The sequence below is a fragment of the Anas platyrhynchos genome, chromosome 5 (assembly GCF_047663525.1).
Source record: "Anas platyrhynchos isolate ZD024472 breed Pekin duck chromosome 5, IASCAAS_PekinDuck_T2T, whole genome shotgun sequence".
NCBI classification, from domain to species: Eukaryota; Metazoa; Chordata; class Aves; order Anseriformes; family Anatidae; genus Anas; species Anas platyrhynchos.
Window position 1 is genome coordinate 65389075 of NC_092591.1, and position 20588 is coordinate 65409662.

Consider the following 20588-nt stretch of genomic DNA (forward strand, 5'->3'; position numbering starts at 1 on the left):
ATAAGCCAAAACACACTCTCCATCCAGCAAACGTGATGTGCTCCACTTCAGTTTGCCAGAAGTATCGTTTACAGAACATCAGAGTTACCGTGGGCAGAGTTACCGTGACACATTCGTTGTGACAGCACGAAGGTTCCGAGGGAAACCAAGAAACAACTCCTGAGATGAAGTTGTTCTCATTAGAAAAGCTAAAGTTAATTCCCCAAAAGTCTTTTGTCTCCTCATAAATCTGCATTTGACTACTGACCAGTTTGTGATTTCTTAATTTTTTAATTATTATCTGATGTTTTTAGCTAGCAAGGTCTTGTAATCAGAATTAGTCCCACAGCCCCATCTGCAGAGAGCTATGTGCTTCCCGAGAAGGATGCAGAAATTCAACTTTGGTTAATTTCACCACAAACCAAATGGACCCTTTTGGTCTTCCATACCTGCTACAGTGAGAGCAGACATTATCAGGAAGGGCCTAACAACCGATTTTTCTCAGACTTGAGGGGGACAAAGGTAGGGAGCGCCCTTCTGAAGCCCAGTTCGCCCAGTTCAAGAAATCCTCTAACAGCATACTGTTTGAATAGAAATACACCTCAGAAAGGGGAAGATTTGGATTACCTAAGAAACAATGTCACTACTCATTTCTGAGTGAAACAGCCTTCCCACCTTGGCCGGTCGTTAAATTCTGTTAGACGCTGAGCATTTGTAGTAGGCACCTCCAGCAGAACGCAAGCTTGTAACGAGCTGCACTACACTGCCTCTTACTGCCAGCATGTTTCACCACCAATACACAAGCTGGTGGTTAAGATGAACCATAAAACCGATGCTGTACCTGAATTTTCATAAGGCTAGGCAGAGAAGCAGGTGCTAAACATTGCCTGGAATACAAAGTGAAGAGGAGGATGCAGAAGCACTAGCTATGTGGATCCACTGTGAGTGGATGCCTTGCTAAAGCTTTCTGAGTGAAAATTATCTGAAGTGTAAGATGAAACACACTACATTAAATCATTCCAAAGAGCGTGAAGATCTTACTAGAGATTGAACTTCTTGTTCACCCACTGTTCCCGTACTTTTCCCTAGGGACTGGTCTCAAGTACTGACAAACTGAACACAAACCCGGGGGATGTTGAGCTGGACTCACACGGACTTCTCTTCTGTTTCTATTATCTCCCAAAGCCTACCCCACTAACCTTACACTATCCGTCAGGAGGCATTGAGCTATCCCAGGAAGGAGAACAGGGATCAGAAACTATCAGTGACATTTTCAGTTTGGTCTAATGAGGCACCTGGAACTTAAGACACTGAGGTAAAAAGCTGAACTACTTTGAATGAACAGTCTTGAAAAGCTAGAAGATGAATATCCAAAATATGTGTACAATAAGGTTGTGAGAATTTCTCTACTTCTGGTTCCTGGTTTATCTTCTGCCCAGACTTGTCTCTTCAGGCTGGTGGGACAGCGCACCTCTGTCTCACTACGGAGCGGCAGGACAGCACAGCTCAGGGTTCAAAATGACCACAGTACAATTCGGTCCTCGGTGCTATGAGTTTAGTTCTTTTGGGTTGCAGCAGAAGTACAAAACATGAAATACTAAGCTTACATTCCGTACTTACAGTTTTATCATCTGTTCAAATTAGTTAACAAGCACGCTGATAGAACTAAGAACAGCAGTTAAGATATTGTGTGTATAAAAAATATATCCGTGCCCCAAACCTTCCTGTGTTCCAACGGCTATATCATGGTAAAACTATATACATGTAAAATAAATAAATAAATGGCACTAGCACAAAGGTAGATTGAAGTTCCCAAGGTTGATAGGCAGCAGCATCAGTATGGGTTCAAGAAGAAAGATGCACAAGCATCCTTTATTCTGCCAGTTCACGTCATGGCTATTTTGAAATGTTTCTACAGTAGAGCACAGAACTCAATGCTTCTTTAGCCAACAGAAAATGAGCAGATATTTCAGCCTCATGGAAGTCTAACAGTCTCACAAACTAAAACACTACTTTATAATTACAACTGTCTACCTAACTACTTGCTGGCAGGGATTCTGCATGTAGTAAAAGATACCTACACTACATAGGCTATTCTGTGTTTCAGAACACCTGTGAAGTACTTTCTCAAATCTGCAGGACACCTCACTACATTTGAAGGATAGTGAAGTGGTGTGTGTGTTTTGACAAAGTATTGAAGGTACTTACATCCTACTGTAGTGGGATTACATGGCAAGGTTTTGGTAGCAGGGGGCCATAGGGGTGGTTTCTGTGAGAAAGATCTAGAAGCCGCCCCATTTTTGGGAAGGGCCCCATTGTTTTCCAGATCTGAGCCAATAAGCGATGTTGCTTTGCGCCTCTGTGAGAGCATATTTAAGACAGGGAAAAAACGCTGCGCCACACAGCAGCCGGGAGAGTCAAGGGAGTGAGAAACAGCCTTGCAGGTGCCAAGGTCAGTGTAGAAGGAGGGGGAGAGGTGCTCCAGGCGCCGGAGCAGAAGTCCCCTGCGGCCTGTGGTGAGGACCATGGTGAAGCAGGATGTCCCCCTGCAGCCCATGGAGTACCACGGTGGAGCAGGGTTCCACGCTGCAGCCCGTGGAGGAGACCACGGTGGAGCAGGTGGCCCTGCACCGACAGAGGCTGCCGCCTGTGGAAGACCCCTGCTGGAGCAGATTCCGGGCCGGACCTGTAGCCCGTGGAGAGGAGCCCACGCAGGAGCAGGTGACCTGGCAGGAGCTGCTGCCCGTGGGGGAGCCAGGTTGGAGCAGTTTTCTCCTGAGGGATGGACCCCATGGTATGGACCCATATCTGGAGCAGTTCTGGAAGAGCTGCTGCCTGTGGGAAGCCCACGCCGGATCAGTTCATCAAGGACTGTATCCCGTGGGTGGGACCCCACAGCACAGGGGACGAGAGTGACCGAGAAGGAGCGGCAGAGAAGAAGTGCTGTAGACTGACCATAACCCCCATTCCCCCGTTTCCCCTGCGCCGCTCGGGGCGAGGAGGTGGAAGAGGGTGGAGGGGGGGGAAGGTGCTTTTGGTTTCTTTCCTTTGTTTCTCACTTCTCTCACTTACTAGTAATGAGCAATAAATCTTACTATCTATCTTCTTATGCTGAATCTGTTCTGCCCGTTACAATAATTATTGCGTGATTTTCTTGACCTTATCTCAACCCTAGAGCCCTTTTCACATATTTTCTCCCCATTCCTCTTTGAGGAGGGGGAGTGAGAGAGCGGCTGTGGTGGAGCTCGGCTGCCCACTCGAGCGGAACCATGACACCTACATATGTTAACAACCTCATCTTAAAAAAAAAAATAAAACACCCTCATATCCCATTTTGACTATGACAAAATGGATAGGCCCTGACAGATTTTTTTGGTTTACTGACAGGATTAGTGTTCTGCCAGACAATCCAGCTGCACCAACTCACGCTGTCCTTGCACAGCTCTTGTATCCAATGCACAGGAGGGCAGGAGCACACAGCCGAGCGCGGGGAAGGAGCAGGACTGCCTTTTCTGGCAGCAGCTCACTGCCTCATATGAGTCCATTGCCTCAGCTGCAAGGCGAGCATGCCCCCCAGCCAGCACCATCTTCTGATGGGCGCTGTTTCTGGTGCGCGTTTGGAAAAGTTACCAGAAGTGAGTACTCTTTTCAGAGAGCAGTATGCCAACACAGGAGGGTCCCCGCCGCCCCTTCAGCCCACCCTAGCGCTGAGGGGACCGAAGGCTCCCCCCGGGCAGCTCCAACCCCGCAAGGCCTACCTTGAGGAGTCTCAAGTGGTATTAGCGCATCATGCCATGAAAATGAGCGAGGTGCATTTACGGTTCCTTAACGGTGAACAGATTCTCCAAACTAATCTGTGATAAAAGAGCATTTCCTATAAGGAAAAATAAAACTTTCACCTATCTATTTCACAACAATGAAAGGTTCGGGAATCTAGTATTTCCACAGCTCAATGCCAAAATAGATTACTTAATTATTCATTTCTCCAGATCTTTTTGGTGTAAAATCTGAAAGTAACTCAAACAACAAAATCTTCAGAATAAATATGGGCATGTGTTAGAACTGAGAGAAAAAATCACAAGAACAGACTTTCACATGTTTTTCAGAACACCTACAAGTAAGTATCAGTTGGGTGTGGTGGCATCCTGTAAAATACCTTTTGTTAAACAGATGGAAATGAAACTTGTGTGCCATCAGCCTCTTGTGGTGGCATGTTGAGAAGTAGCAAAGCTAGTTAGAAAATAATACACATGTACAGATTTAAGAAATGGACAACGTTTCACTGTAGATGTTTATTCTACTTAAAGTAACAAAAACCTGTGAAGTCGTCATATAAAATACAATTTACAGAAATTTCTATCAAGTAAACCTAAACAAACACACTTGCTTTTTGCATACTTTTACGTATATCTTTAAATTAAAAACATCTCATTAAGAAAAATCTTACACCATAGTAGATGTTTGCATTTAATACCGCCTCTTTGCATTTTAACATTTTGTCTACGGGTTCAGAATACAGACCAATATTACTAATAATTAATATTACTAAATAATTAATATTTGATAATTATTAAAATTACTAAATAATTAATAATTAATATTACTAATAATTAATATTACCAATCTTCTGTTCAAACTTAATGCAGTTTTATACCTTTTTCAGTGGACAGTCTTATATACACTACCAGCATAAGCAGGGTCTGACAACAGTGACACTTTTTTTTTTCTTTTTTTTTTTTCAGGAGCAAAACACTTTTAGAGTGGAAAGTACAGGAAAATGGAGACATTTCTTAAATTTCCAGCAAGGTTCTGCCAAAAGAAAACCCAAGAAATGTCCCACATAATTAATTTAAATCGAAGAAATAAATTCCATGGCCCATTTAATAAACTTCTTTTATTTAACAAACTTCTTTTTCTTTCCTTTGGTATACCAATTCATTTGTAGTCTTAGCTCTTTGCCAATAGATGTCTGATTTTTTTAATTTTTTTGCTGGTTATAAAGGTGCTACTTTTATATACTCTTTAATTGCAGGTTTGTAAAAATGTGAAATTAAAAACCCCTCATCCACATGAAAAACTAGGTACGTTTTTTTTCGTTGTTGTACACTTAACAGATGGATTTCAAAACACAAAATACCTGTATATAAAAAGGAAGATAGTGCACTTTAAGCTTCTAACATTCCATTTTCAAATCCTCCGTCCAATAATCAGTAACACTGTTCTTCTGCAGCCTTCTCCTAAATACGCATGACCCTTGCATTGTAAAATAAACAAGACAGCAATATTTGACTCCTTGTTTAAAGCGTGTGCTGTGGGAACAACTTTGACACCAAAATATCACATACATGAGATGTAAAGGTATGGCTCCTAAGGTCTTGATTAAATTCTTTTACAAAATTACAATTCAAGTTACTGGAAAACATAACCTTATAATTTTAAAAAGCAATATGGGCTCTTCTTAGACTTTTTCCATTTCTGTACTGTACATGGAAATTTTAAGATAAAGATGCAAGTAGAAAAAACAAAATCTCAGAACAGGTAACGCTGTGAATTTTTATAAGAAAAACATTATGCACAAAATGCAGCAAGTGAAAGTCCAGTATGTTCTTGCCTTTTACCTATTTGAATATTGTCGTTCTCAGTTGTTCAAAAATTGCTAATTTGTCAGTACATTTTGTAAGGCTAGATTTACAACAGCATTTTTGCAAAGGTGAGAATATACAGTATATACAGAAGACATTGACTCAGTCCTTGCAGTGGTGTATATTATCTATGGGAAATATAACAGCAGTTATAGTTCTATGACTGATTAGTGGAAGATGAAGCTTCTGCTTCTGTTGGTTTCTGACCTTCCTTAGGTGTTTCTGGCTTCATCTCTTTACCGATCTCCCTACTTTTACTCCGATCTTTCCGATCTTTTCCTCTTTCACGATCTCGATCTCTGTCTCGATCTCGCTCTTTTTCCCTGCTTCGATCCCGGTCTCGGTCTCTGTCACGATCTCTGTCTCTGCTTCTTGATCGTTCTCTGTCACGTTGGTTTCTGTCTCTGTTTTTATCCCATTCTTTGTCTCTGTGTCTCTCCCAGTCCCTGTCTCTGTTCCAGTTTCTGCCACGGTCTCTTTCCCAAGGTCTGCCATGTTCTCGATCCCTTTGTCTTTCCTCAAAGGGTCTGCTTTGTCGATTATCTGCTTGCTGAGGCTCTGGCTGATCTAAAACCTTGTCTTTACTTCCTCCTTCGTATCTCTCTCTCTGTCTCCCTTCAAATGTCTGGCCTCTAAATTCAAGATTTTTGCCTTCTCGGAAGTCAGATGCTGACCACTGTCCTTCTGACTCGGGCCCTTGCCCAGGAATACCAGAAAGAGGTGCAGACGGCCCAGCTTCCTCCCACGTCTCCTTTCTGTGGCCTGGTGGATGACTGGGAAGGTCCAGGAGTGGTCTTGGGGTTGGCTTCATATTTTGTGGCGACTGTGGTCCATGCTGTGTAGAAAATAAGGAAGGAATGGGACCCTTTTGACTTCCAAATCTTCCAGGGGCAGATCCTCTTTGTCCATCGTTATTTGGAGAAACATGCTCTTCTGAGAACTGTGGCGCTGGGCCTCTAAAATTAGCTCCATGAGGTCCTCCGTGTGCATTGAGCATCAGTGGTGCTGGAGGTCCTCCTTTCTGCCCAGACAAAGAAAACGGACCTCCAGCTCGGTTCTCCTCAAAGTGCTGTGGGAGAGGTCCACCCTCACCCTGAACTGGTGCAGATTCAGTTTGTTCTACAAATTGATGAGGCTGAGGGTTTCTTTGTTCTTCGTATTGCACCGCAGAAAGACCCCTGTCTGGTTCAAAGTGACCAGGTCCCTTTTCCTGAGAAGTAAACATTGGATTTGCCTCGTTTGACCAGGATACTTTGTGCATATCTTGCAAAGACTGACTGTCATTAGATGTGGAGAAATTAGGCTGAAAAGACGTACTTGGAGGTGTCAGAAGCAGCACTTTACGTAAAGGCCTGGATGTAGAAGGTTCTGCAGAAACTGCTTGACTCACATTTTCCAAAGTAACTTGAACAGTATTTTCAAACTTGCTATTAGGTGCCTCTTTTTGGAGCACTGCAGGAGGCTTTTCACTGGAAACCCAGTTATCACCACCGTAACTAAGCTGAGTAGCAGGAATTAAAGTTTTATCTTCCTTCCCAAGTGAAGTCTGCAAAGTGTTTGGAAAACTCGCTTGAGGGTCACAGCTCTGGTTTAAAACTTGTGCTTGCTGATTGGAAGATGAAGGTAAATCTACTTTTTGCGCAGCCTGTTGGTTCTGATGGAACAACTCAGTCTCTATTAGGGAAGATTTTGGTGGAGGTGACATTAAAGCATCAGACACCGAGAAGTGAGCCACTGAAACACCAACAGCTGCTCGTTGTTGTCTGAGGGCTTCTTCTTGCTCCTCAGTTTGTCGTTTCTGCTCTTCTAATTGTTTGTTTAATTCTTCTAACATTTTTTGCAGTTCCACCAAGGATGAAGACGCAGATAAATCTGGCACATACGAGGCAGGTGTTTCCACGGAAGTGTTTTTAGTGTCTGTATACATTTTGTTAGGTAAATCATCAACCGTAACTTTTGCTTCCTCCAAGATAGTTTTGTCTTCCAGATCATAGGCCTCGTCCTTTAGTTCTGCTGTGTTACTGGGCTTCTCCACACTATACAGTTTTTTGCTTTCACCGGTCTGCATTTCAAAAGCTTTCTCTGGATCATCTTCTTCTTCGGTATCGTATGGCCTGTCATCCTCCTCATCTTCTATAGCTTTGTCTTTTGACATCTGTCCAAACTGTTGTACAATGGGATCTAGCAAAGGAACAGCTGACACACCTCCATCCACAGCTGCTTTAGCTTCCTGATTTGAAGACTGGACAGTTTCAGTCTCCTTAGCAAGAGGTTCAAAAGTCTTCTTTTTACCAAAAAGTGTCTGGGGGATGTACTCAACAGGTGTGGTAGTTTCTGAGGATGAAGAATGCGTAGCAGTAGCACTTGTAGAAGCGGTAGCTGAAACTGGTGGTGGTACAGTACTTGTGGTTCCACTCTTAGTCGAGGACGGTATTTTTAATACTGAAGGTGTAACTGATGAGGTTTCTGGAACGGGAAGTGGGGGTGGAGGTGGAGGAGATCCAGGTAGTGTTGTACTTACAGCTGAGTCTCCCGAATACAGTGTGTATTTCGGAGTTTTCTTTTCTTGTGAAGAAGCTACTGGCCCCTTAGAGTACAGCGATGTTTCTGTTTCCTCTTGCACCTGAATTCGGCTGCGCTTTTTCTCTATTTTGTCTGTATCCATGGTAGTAGCAAGACGCTTCCCTTTCTGACAGATAACCAATCCAAGAATTAAATTCGGACGTGAAGACTCGAGACCTGAAAGGAAACACAAAGATTGCATGTGTAAAAAAACTACTATTTTTTATCTGTGTTCTCAATAGGGACTTATCATTTTATATAATGGCAGCTATGAGTCATAACAGTAACAGTTCTTCTAAATTTCATGCAGTGACATTATCCCATAAGCCTATGTGTCTATATTTAATTACTATTTATATAAATTTGTATACAGTAACTAAAAATGTTTTAATTCTTTCCCTGATATTTTTTTAATATTGCAGTAACAGGTGAATCTTACTGAAAGATGTCCTTGTAAATGTCTCTGCTGTTCAAAAATTAAAGAAAGTTTTCCTATTTTTGTATTATTACTTTCTACTTATTATTGTCCACTTCCTCCCCCAATCAAATATTTCCTTTCTAAATGCTTTGCAAATACCTTATATACACAGAGATACTGATAAGTGAGAAAACCTGGACAAGCAATCTAACTTTCTGTAGGGCTACGTTGGAATTGAAGAACTAGAAATAAAGAGAAAAAAACTAATGCTATTAAAACAAACAAACAGACAAACAACAACAACAACCACTTCACTTTCTGTTACAAAGAAAGCACGAGGCATTGTTAAACTTAATAATTACATTTCTGTTCTAATCTGTGCTAAAATACCGGACTGACATTTACACCATTCCATCAAGGTGACTTTTAACACTGTTGTAGAATTGAGTTTGATGCCACAGACCCTTCCCTAAGTAAGAAATGTGAGCAGAATTACTCCATTGTGAAAGCTTCAGGCTTGAATCCCTGGAGAAGCATTTCCAGAAATGACCAGAAAGTTTCCCATAAAGAGGAAAAATGCAAACAGCTGAAGGTCCGTTTCACATTATTGTATTCCTTCCTTGTACATTCACATTTCCCACAGGCGCTCGTGGAAGACAAATACAACCAGAATAAAGAGCAGGGAATAAATCCTTTAACATACAGTCAGTGGCAAATGTAGAAAAAACATATAAAGAGAGGATTTTAACTTCTGGATTTAGTGACTTGAGATCCTCATTTGGGAGCCATATTAATATTTGCATCCAGCAAGGAACCAATAATACAGAAATGAAACTAACAGCAAAGAGATTTACTGTGGTTATACGATGAGGACTCTAAAACCTACACTGTCCCTTATATTCATGACCCTTAAGTAAGAGTTTCAAAGAGGTGTAATATATGAATTTATGTATATCTTTAGTCTCTTCCTAAACAAAACCAACTGCTCACTAAGGAACAACTTATAAATAACTAATGATTGCCACTGAAAACTTCTTGATACCAGCAAAAACCCAAACTTCCCATAGTTGCAGATAAATTCTATTTGCCATTACCAGTCATAAGTATGAACCTTTGCTGAAACAACGGAATTCAAAGTTTTAAGGGGGCTCCTAAATTTACTATCTTATGAGAAAATTACATCAGCTGTTTTTATTTGTATAGCTGAAATTATATTCACGTACGCTAAGAAAGAATGAAATGAGGTAAGCCTATTTCTTAAGTTCAATGTGAGGTTTCCTCAGCAAGAGGATTATAACCAGGTAAATCAAGACGATGACTTCTTCAACACAGCTTCATTAAGCATAAATATTTCATTAAGCAGTAACCTGCCTAAATTCTGAAATTCTGTGTTCTTCTGACTGTGACTGGTGATAGTGCAGCACGCCTGTTTTAGCCACAGAATGGAGAGACCAGCAAAATCTGGTTACTCACTAGAAGGTCTTTGCAAAAAGACAGAAAAAATTGGGGCCAATGCAAAATCTACTTGAAGTTTCCTATCAGAAGCAGCTCTCATTTTAAGTATTTTGAAAAAAAATAACACTGAAATTTGATTGAATGCATTCTAGTTCCACAGCTGATTTCAGATTACTTCAAAGTTCAGTGTTTGAGTTTTACATAGTTCTGTGGTTGAGAGGATGTTGGCCATGCTGGTTTAAATAAACTTCTATTTTTCATTTAGTAGCACATATTATTTCCTACTTGTACATTTAAAATTCAGTGCCAAGTTTTTTCCTCCAGATAGAGTATTTCAGTATTTTGTGTTGCCAATTTTCACTTTCTTCCATGGTTAGAAATATATATATATACACACACGAATTATCAATGCATCAAGAAAATGACCTAGCTATACTAACCAAAACTAAGACTTGCTTATAATTTAGTTTGCTTATAATTCTATACAGATTGCCCTTGTGAGAGGGCAGGGACGGCAAGATGTACAACGAAAGGAGGCAGGACAGGAACTAAACAAGTAATTATCTTTGGTGAATCTAAGATTATTTGGAAAGGATCACAAATCCTTGATTCACCCAGTTAAAAACTCCTTTCAACCCACTGCCTAAAAGCAATCCTAGCAATTCTGATCACTATAGTTTACTACCCCAGATGAAGTTACATTAATACATAACATCAGGGCATAGCTCAAAAGACAGCTTACTTGGGAAGACTGTGTACACTCTGAAGAGACTCAATAGTTAGGTATGATTCACTCTGAGTGACTGCTTTACATTTTTTCTTTATCAGCAGGTGAGTAAGGACTCCACATTTGGTCAGCATCGACCCGTGCAGAGGATCTCTCAAATCTGTGTTCACCCTACAACTCCTCGTAAGCATTCACTGTTCTTCTGTCGTTAACGTATTGGTTATCTGCCCTTCTGCAGAGACCTGTGATTTATCCAACTAGTCACAACATGCATCTCAAACACTGACTAATTGAAACGAGCAGGTTTCAAAAATCTATTGGACTGTGTATCTAAAATTAACAGCAAAACGATAGAAAAACAGTTCTGAATCCCTGTAAGAGACAGAGATCATCGCTAATAAAATCAGAGTCAAACTTAAACACACGTTCAAGATAAATTCCAAAGCTAAATTAACAACGGTTATAACTGAATCTGTTTAGTTTGGTCAGAGAAGAAATCCATTACAATTTTACATTTTGATACTGTAGTTTTCAACAGATGCCTAACCCAGTTTCTAAATTCATTCAATCCAAAGCGATCACACAGTAAGTGCTTCTTTTGGATGGAAATATACAGCCAGACCAGCACTTCAAAGCTCAGTCCCATTCCATTTCCATATCCGTAAATAGGTTTCAATATCCATAAATAGGTTAAGTGCCTAATTTTAGGTAATAACTAAATGAAAATGTTGGCTGCAGTCTCCAACTATTGCTCAATAACTATCTTTCACAAGCAAGCATTTTAAGTGCTGCAAGCTATGTTAGTAGCTTTTGATGCTAAATTATTTATAAAATATTGTTAAATGCATTCTGCATTTGAAGACCACGATGGTGTTATCAAGTTACATCCTGTAATTAAATCTATTTAAACAAGATGTATTAAATATTACTATGGGATTAATTTTTTTTTTTTTTCGTCAAATACGTTTTTTATTTTCATGAAATCAGTTTTGCAGTATTTATCTACGTAATGGCCACATATTGTCCCTACCATCCGCAGCTGCTAGGAAGTTAACTGTACCACTAAGGATACATCCCTAATTTCTGTACACTGATGGCAAAACTTAGGGAACAGACCTATGCCACACTTTTAACTGCAGAGACCAATACAAGCAAAGCTGTAATCATTATCAACACACCGTTTAAATACTTGTCCCAGTTAATTGTGAAAGCATGATTGAAAACTATCAAGTTGGTGTATCTGGATTCAGTGATAGAGATCACTTCCACCGCTGTAACACTGCTGCACATTACGGTACATTTGCTGAATGGGAGTGGCTGACATCAAAAATATGTTGTTCTACTACTGCTGCTTTCCATACTGCTATGAGTACTCTAAATATCTTGAAGAGATTTCATGCCTTCATACTTAAAAACACTTCCAAGCTTAAACTAACGGAAGAGATACTGCGGCATGCCCTCTGCTGATACACTTTTTAAATTAAAATTCTTCTATTTTAAATAGGTATGGTACCCGATACATTTCCAACATTGCCAATAAATCCCTCCATAAGTGCGTCTTCCTAGTGCTAATAATGACTGATTATACCTTTTAATTTTTTTTCAAAGTGTTTTCAGATCTACAGATGAAAGTGCTAAATAGTGTTGTGTGTATGTGAAACGAGACAAACAAATTCACATACAGTAAACTACCAGAAAAAAAAAAAAAAAAAAACAAACCACAATGCTGAACATCCCACCAACAGATAATATCTGGTAATAAATATCTGAGGTGGTTGAAGTGAATAAATGTGAATATCCTTCCACGTTCCTCTATATTTATATCACCCATGACAAAGTTTTGTAGATCTTCTAGGCACTACAGCAGGTCAGAGGTCCTCAGTTGTGTTCCAAATCCAGTCCATCAGAAAGCAGGATTCATAACAGATTCATAATCCGTATGCACCTGATGGAGCTGGTTGATACAGCTGGAATATCTTCCAGCTAGGACTTCTGGAGTGATGGGATTATTGTCCTCCCCCTCCTCCCGCCCCCAGTCATATTTATCAAAGTATCTTACACTGTCATGTTTTTTGAGTACTTGCTAAACTCTATTTGAAGGTACACAAATTTAAGGAGACAATGACCACTTTCCAAAAAATATCTTTATTGGGTATAAAAAACAGTAAATTCCGTCAGATGTCAGTAACAAGTATGTATTACAAGTCTTTTACGCTGCGGTATTAATACATGCCTGCAAGTGTTTATACCTATGTTTCTTCTGGGCAATTACCTCCAGTTTTGACAGAACTTTTCCTATTTACATTTTGTAAAAACCAGCCTGACATTCCTCATTTCTATACTAATACTAACAAGTCTGTCTACTTTTGCCAGGCCTCCACTTTAAAAGCTTCATTTGAAATGAAATCTACAACAGAAATATAAAAGATAATGTACAAGGACAGCCTATGTTTGCTCAAGAATGCAAGGAGGGGAAGATCATTTAAATGCTTCCCTAGAGCAGGTTAAGACAGGCTCAGAGTGTATGAGAAAAATCTTGTCCAAGAACACAAAGCAAGCGCCCTTTGCAATTTCATGCAGGAAAGAAGAGTATTTTCCTAGCATTACATTACTTGTTGGTGGTGTTTTTTTGTTATTGTTTTTTAAGTCGTATGCCATTAACATGTGAAAACCTGGCCAGGCAGAACACACCTCTGTTTATGAATATAAGCCCTGAGAATGCTTTATTGAGTTTAGTCCTAAACTTGTATTTGGGTAGCAGAGGACAGTCAGCTTGTCAGAAAGGTCAGCTCCTTACATGTTTTAGTGTGTAATTATTTTGCGCTGTTTAGTATTTTGCAAACCATCCTTACAACAATGAAGTATTGCCTTCATTGTAACCTGTAGCTCTTAAGCTCCTCAACCTGTTACTCTATATGAAAAAAGGTACTTATTTGGAAACTAAGCATATGCACCGCCTCCATCCTCAGATGAAGGTGACTTCAAATTTTGTAATATAAAGGTGTTTCACATCTGAATTCATTCTCATTTCTTCTGTTTCCATGTTCAATGCACAAAGATGGAGCAAATTCGAGCCATACATTACTGCTGATAACTCTAACTAAAAATAGAAGAGCGTAATATATACCAACCTATACCACCTACTGTCTGCCACCTACGCAAAAGGAATTTGCCTGCTCCCAGGCAAACCAATGTTCTGAAGTCAGTGATTTGTCTGGAACTTGATCCAGGTAGCACAGAATATTTCAGACCCCGTGTACATGCATATTGCATGCACAGCGTAATACATACCATGAGATAACAACAATGTAGTGAAACCATAAACGTTACCTTTGTCTTCAGAGATTTCTTGACTGCTCCGTGGGATAAGAGTCTCCTATGTGATTTAGGGGACAGCACATGGCTTGTAGGGACCTAAAACTTGGTGGATTTATGGGTTGTTGAAAGTAGGGTCGGTTGAATGTTCTGATAATGTTTGCTTGTTTGTCTCAATATAGTGGCTGTTCTATGTACTCCATTTGATGGGTAAACAAATCCTCCTAACAGCAGAGATTTATCTTGTTGGAAAGGCTATGTGAGTTTCAGACCATGTCACCTTGAGATGATTGACTTTGCAATTTTTTCCTATATGCACACTTTTAAAATGTTTTTATAAAATTATGTATTTTTTAATTCTGCTTACATTAAACATTCAAAACCAATTGGTCTCTGATTTACTCGTTTTGTAATTTTACCTAGCAGTTAACCTCCCCTAAATTTTGTGCTTACCTGGTCCCTTAAAGGGCAAGAGGTTGGAAGGAATTGGGTCCTTAGAACTCAGTGGGATCAGGTAGAGATTCTTGACATGTCTGTTGTTATTAGTTACAACACCAAAACAACGACGACTGCTAAAATAGGAGTAGAGAGAGATATAGGCAACTTCTTCTTCTTCTGTGGCAGGATGGAAACGAATCAAACGAATCAAAAACAATTCCTGAAATACAAAATCAAAGTGGAAAAATTCAACCTGTAACACATCAGCAAATAAAATCGTTTTCCACTTTCATCCAATATAGGATGAAAGTCTGGAGCAGCTTTAAACCAAGATTTAAGAAAATACTGTCATTCAATTGGTAATATTAAACCAGAATCAATTTTGTCATTTTCAGAAAGACCAACTATTTACGTATCTCACATCAAGCTACACCTCTTTAGGTTCACAATATTCAAATAATTATGAAAGAAATGGAAAATTCTTAGATTATATTTGCATACTGGGCTTCATTTTTACTAAATCCATAAGGGTTTTAGTAGTAAAATTTATTACATACGCTTACTAATAATTTCCTAGTCTTTTAAAATTGAATTTCTATCTTCAGTAACTGAATAAATAGATTGTTTATATTCAATCATTAAAAAACAATAGGTTGTATGAATGTTTAACTACTACACAGGGGAAAGATGATTGGCAGCTCAACAGGCAAACCTGTTTCTTCAATAAATCAAAAATTTCAATGGAATAAGTGGTAGCAGGAGTTTTCTAGGTATGATCGACATCAATATAAATTAGTAACAAGGAAATTCTATCAAAAGCTGCTGTATATTTCTTCCTGGTTTTCCAAAGGATTTTAAGTAAATACCTTACAAAGTGAAGATTGGAGTTTGCCAACATAATCCCAGACTGCCTTCGGTGAGATCTTCCCACCAATATGAATCGTGTCTGGTAAATCCTAAACAAGAAGCATTACATGGTCGTATAAGAAAAGGAAAGAGAGGCTACAGTTTTGAACCAGCACAGATTGCCCCATCCCAGTAGCTTAGGCGATAATACAGTACTATGTTTTACTGAACTTGCACATATACATTCCTAATTTCAGACAGGCTGTTTCCAAAACGCAAGGAGTTCATTATGGCATATTACTGGAAGGCTGGCAGTACACACAAAACGGAAAAAGCACTGCCTGACGAAGATAGCAGTGGAAGGTCAAATACTTTTGGATGCCTATCAGCCGATTCTATTTGTTAGCTTTGCTTTTACAGGGAACCTGTTATATGTAGTATAGCTTTTATCTACGCTTTCAATTGATCTGAAATTTTTGCACCCATATGAATTCTAGTTAGCTTCCTGTCATGATGACAGTGAAACCTGTTTTAGCAAAAACAACAAGAGAGCCACCAACCCTCCTAAGAAAAGACCTAAACTACACGCCTGAAACCCTCAATCACAACAAATACACTTCTTCAGAGAAGTTAAGTAACTGCTCAGTTGTTTCATCACAAGCTGTCATACTACCTAATTAGTTGAATGTACACCCTCCCAAAATAGAAAAGCAGTTGCATCAAAGTTAATCAAAGGATGATATTTTTAATAAATGGCCAAACTTTTCTAATAGATCACATCAGTGATCCATCCATCTGTTTGTGAGCAGAACAAGGCATCTCTTTCAAAACACATGCTGATGATGCTTCTCGTCAAAAACTGATCTTGAAATCAAGCTATTATTCTATGTTAGATACTAACATATATAGAAACATATTAACAGACATGAGAATTCTTCACAAATACGTGAGGAATTTTTTTTAAAAGGCTTTCTCTCCTCCCCCCTGCCTCAGGCTACTGTTCCTATTACTAAAGGAGATTACTAAAGGGATGCAATTTTTTTTTTTGTTACACGTCCAATATAACACCATACACAGTGACCCCAGCCTTTCTAACAACAGGAACTGCAATACATTCTAAACGCATAAACATGTCAGTGCTAACCTCACTAAGATAATCAAAGCACCCGGAGACAGGATATGCTTTAGTGATAAATTTGGCCACACTCTGCAGATTAATAAATCCTTTCCAAATGGTGTTGAGGCGAGAGAGGAAGAGAGAAGTATCGCTGCCTTGAGGTGAGCGTGGCTCAGCAACACTGCAAAACAAATCCAAAAGAGAAACGTTATAGAGCACAGTAAGAATGCTTCCTTCTTCTTCTTTTCTTCCCTCCTCTTATTGATCAATTACTTTATTTTAAAAAAGCAAGTAACAGAAGCCTTAGTAAATGCTTTGTTAATGTTTTCCACTTTCATCCAATATAGGATGAAAGTCTGGAGCAGCTTTAAACCAACCCTCACAAACACTTAATATATTTGAATGCACATGCAGATTTAAAGTCAAATATCTTATAAGTTTTATTTATCTGTTAAAACACATTGAAGAATTTTTACTGTCAATATATAACGATGCTCAGAAAATTTTACCAACTAGAGAAGTTAAACAAGGAGATGACAAATTAAAAATTTAAAGTTCAGGTAATCGCATTTAAAGTTGAACATGCCTTTTGATTATTGGCAGGGGAGGGTAAGAAGCAAAGGGGGACAAACAAACTGACCATAGCGAGACCAGAGATTCAGTGGCTTAGCTTACTATTAAATATACACACCTGATATTGGGTGACTGATGAACAGCTAAGTATCTTGGATCTGCTGAGGACGATGGCTTTGTTAATACTGATTTGGGGACAGTCATAACTGGTTTTGACATTTCCTGCTTTGTCTCCCCTGTTAAAACTTCACCAGATGCAGTACCAGAACGCAGGGCTGTGGTCGTAGTACCAGAGGAGCCGCTCATTGGTGTTCTAGGCTCTCGGCCAGAAACTGTTACAGTTGTGACAACTGCACCAGTGCAAGAGGCAGGAAAAGTCGAAGGTTCTTCAGATGAAGTATCTGTGTTGTCATGGCCTTGGGTTGTAGGAATGTAAGTCCTTTCTAAGCTTGACTGGGAAACTGCTTCTGCTGCAGGTGCAACTTTGGTTTCCTCTGTGTTTTCAGAGGCTGCCTCTTTAGCAGGCTCCGCTGCTGCTGCTGGTGCAGAACTTTCATATTTTCGCTGAACTTCTGGTTTAGATTTTGACACTGCTTTTTTAGCAGAAGCCATTAATTTTATCTTCTTCGGTGGTAATTCATCTTCAGATGCTGAAATCTGACCTACAAAATTAATTTTAAAGTGTTTTTGATTACTGTTTAACAATGAAAAGGTCTGAAGAGAAAAACAAGTAAGCAAGCAATGCTCTTAATAATCCTTTTACTTCAGACAAAGTCAACACTGTAGATACCTGTACGGATTTTGCAGTTCAGGTCAAAAAGATGGGCTCGATGTTCATTTGTTGTATCCTTCAACATACTGCTAAAAACGTCTAGAGAAGGAGCACTATTTACATTTTGTACAGTTTGGGTTGACTTCTGCTGCTCCTGGAAATGAACAAACACAGAAAACATTCTGGTTGATTGCTAAATTCAATCATAAAAAAATACTTTTGAAACCGTTAATTCCAGTTCTTTAAAAAGATATTAAGGGCTGTGCAGAACTACTGCTCTGAGCAGCACTGACAAAAAGATGGAATTTTGAACTATTCTTCCCCTTTTATCATTTGTTTAAGAATATCATGTCAAACAGAGTTCTCAAATAGTATTTGTCCTCATTTCATTTCATGTAATTCTGAAGTAGATACTATCACATTAACTGCTTCCTGAGAATACAGAATTGTAATACTGATCACATTTTTGGGGGGGAAAACAATTGGCTAAGATTTTGCTGTAAACTGAGGCAAAGGTCTGAAAAACACGCATCATCTGATATTTTAGAAGCACATGCGATATATGCCCGATATTAGGTTGTTGCATTCCTTCAAACCAAAAGGAAAATGCTCATAGCGCACCTACTAGGTGATATTCTTACAGTTCATTGAAACAACCTGCATTTCTGACACAAAATTTGAGGCCCTAGTTAGCATTTATCTCCCTTGGCACCTCCATGCTAAAGCAATAGCTAATACTTACATCAGAATCAGACACCGGGGGAGAGTCTTCCATATTTACATCTGGCACTTGTTCCCATTTTACAGCTGCTTTCTTCATCTCGTGTGATTTGTTTCTTGACTCTAACATCTGAGAGAAACAAAAACACTTTAGTAACAAGTCTGCATACTGATTTTATAATTTTATTTTGTATTTTCTTATCAGTTGGCTAGTGGAAGAGAAAAAGCTTACGTTATTCATATTTCATTAGGAAGAAAACAATATATTAATTATGGGTGGTAAGGGCTGGTGAAGTTACTGTTAGTTCATATCTAAGGACACACTGGAGAATTGTATTGCTTACCGCTTTGGCTGGTTTCTCCTTCCATACAAACAGTTCTTTAGATACAAGTTCTTCGGGTTTCATTCTCACTAGTTTTGACAGTGAGATTTCTCCACGAAGAACACGATGAAGAAGTCCCTAAAAAAAAACAAAAAAAACACACTTTGTTGCCATGCTGAATAACTTAAGCAACTAACATGATTTGCAGTGCTGGACTGTCAAAACCTGTGGAGGAATGGGTAAGTGAAGTAGGTCATGTGGATGTTGAGCAGCTAGGAGGCCGCGAGTTAACAAAGTATCGAACACAGCTCAAATGAGCCTGAGAAAATACGTAAATGCAGCCTGGGAAGGAATGTAAGTTCTGGGAGGTTTTAGGGAGGTTTCAGGGAGGTTTCAGGTACAAGAACGTGATATCTGTTGGTATGCTGGGAAAGTACTAACTGTGTTATTTTGGTGGGAAACTAGCTGATAGAATAGAGAAATGCACTAACCAATCATGAGCTTAGCTTTTGCAATATGTATGAGCTAATTATATTGAATTAGATAAAAGACGACTGAGCTATCCAATAAATCGAAGTTCACTGATCACTCATATTGAGCGTCTGTGTCTTCCTTCCGTCGACAACAAATGGTTTCGCAACAAATGGCGCCCGAACAGGGACCTGCAATACAGGAACAGGGACCTGCAATACAGGAACAGGGACTTCGCTGGAGTTGAACCTGCGCTGGAATTGTACCTGCGAGCCACGGTTGGACGGAATACAAGGACCGGTCCTGCAACGCAGCTCAGGAGGTGAAAAGGATTACAAATTGCTGAATCCCCGCACCCGAGGCCTGAAAGGTGAATGGAACCACACCCGCACCCGCAGCTCGGAAAGGGAGTCCTCGCACCCGGGATGAGCCTATAGAGGGTCCCGCCGGAAAGCGTCGCCGAGGTCTTTGCAAAGGCTGCAACGGTACCGACGTATATAAAGGTATGGAGAGACAAGCGGCGTATAATTTGCTCAAATGCTTTTTAGAAAAGCGGGGCACACAGGATATATGTTGTAAAAAGGAATTGCCAAAGTTATTAGCTTATGGGGTAGTTAAGGGTTGTTTTTTAAATCCTGATACTGTGTTTGAACAAGCAGAGTGGAGGAAGTTTGGGGACAAATTATTTGATGAAGTAATTAGTGATGATAAAATAGCAAAAAAAATTGATGAAGCCATGGAGGGCGGTAACTAATGCATTAGCAACACATCAAGCTGAACAAAAAATAGCTGCTGCTGCAACAGAACGATTAGGATCATCCAGTCAGAAGGGGGGGGCTTCTGCTTCTTCCTCTACTCAGCAAAGAGCTGAGGAACAAGCTTACCCCTCTCCACCATCATATAGAACAGTTATAATTCCACAAGGGACTTCGGTACCCATATCAGGGGAAGAAGAACCTTCACAGTCACAGCCACCGACAGCTCCGCCTGTACCTCCGCCCGTACAATCAGAGAATAAAGAAAGGGTGGGTGAGGAGTCAGGTACAAATTCATTCTCAACAAGTCCATTTAAAATCAATATACAGGACAGGGAGGAGACATGGAAAAAAATAGCACATGAAGCAATGAAGGAAGGGAATCTTGAAGTAGCAGCACAAATAACAACAGCCTATCCGGTGGTGTATTCACCTCCAGATGCACAGGGAAATGTACAGGCTCAGTTGACTAATT

General features: G+C 39.7%; 1 protein-coding gene across 1 annotated transcript; it reads right to left on the reverse strand.

The window, feature by feature from the left end:
- Positions 1 to 4599: 4599 nt before the first annotated feature.
- LOC140002619 (death-inducer obliterator 1-like) lies at positions 4600 to 18971 on the reverse strand. The gene is made up of 6 exons (XM_072038529.1): positions 18912 to 18971; positions 17191 to 17786; positions 16527 to 16680; positions 15403 to 15492; positions 14552 to 14756; positions 4600 to 8360 (listed from the first exon to the last, which is right to left on the reverse strand). The coding sequence occupies exons 1-6, from the start codon at positions 18969 to 18971 to the stop codon at positions 5779 to 5781; spliced, it is 3687 nt and encodes a 1228-aa protein (XP_071894630.1). The 3' UTR covers positions 4600 to 5778.
- Positions 18972 to 20588: the final 1617 nt, after the last annotated feature.

What these genes read in the sequence shown, in the direction of transcription:
- LOC140002619 (XM_072038529.1), bottom strand. Translation starts at nt 18,971, where the DNA reads ATGAAACCCGAAGAACTTGTATCTAAAGAACTGTTTGTATGGAAGGAG. An exon ending in CATCAGTCACCCAATATCAG is followed by an intron (nt 16,681 to 17,190) that starts GTGTGTATATTT and finishes TTTGTTTTGCAG; the next exon opens with TGTTGCTGAGCCACGCTCAC. An exon ending in CTTGCCCTTTAAGGGACCAG is followed by an intron (nt 8,361 to 14,551) that starts GTAAGCACAAAA and finishes GTTTCCTTTCAG; the next exon opens with GTCTCGAGTCTTCACGTCCG.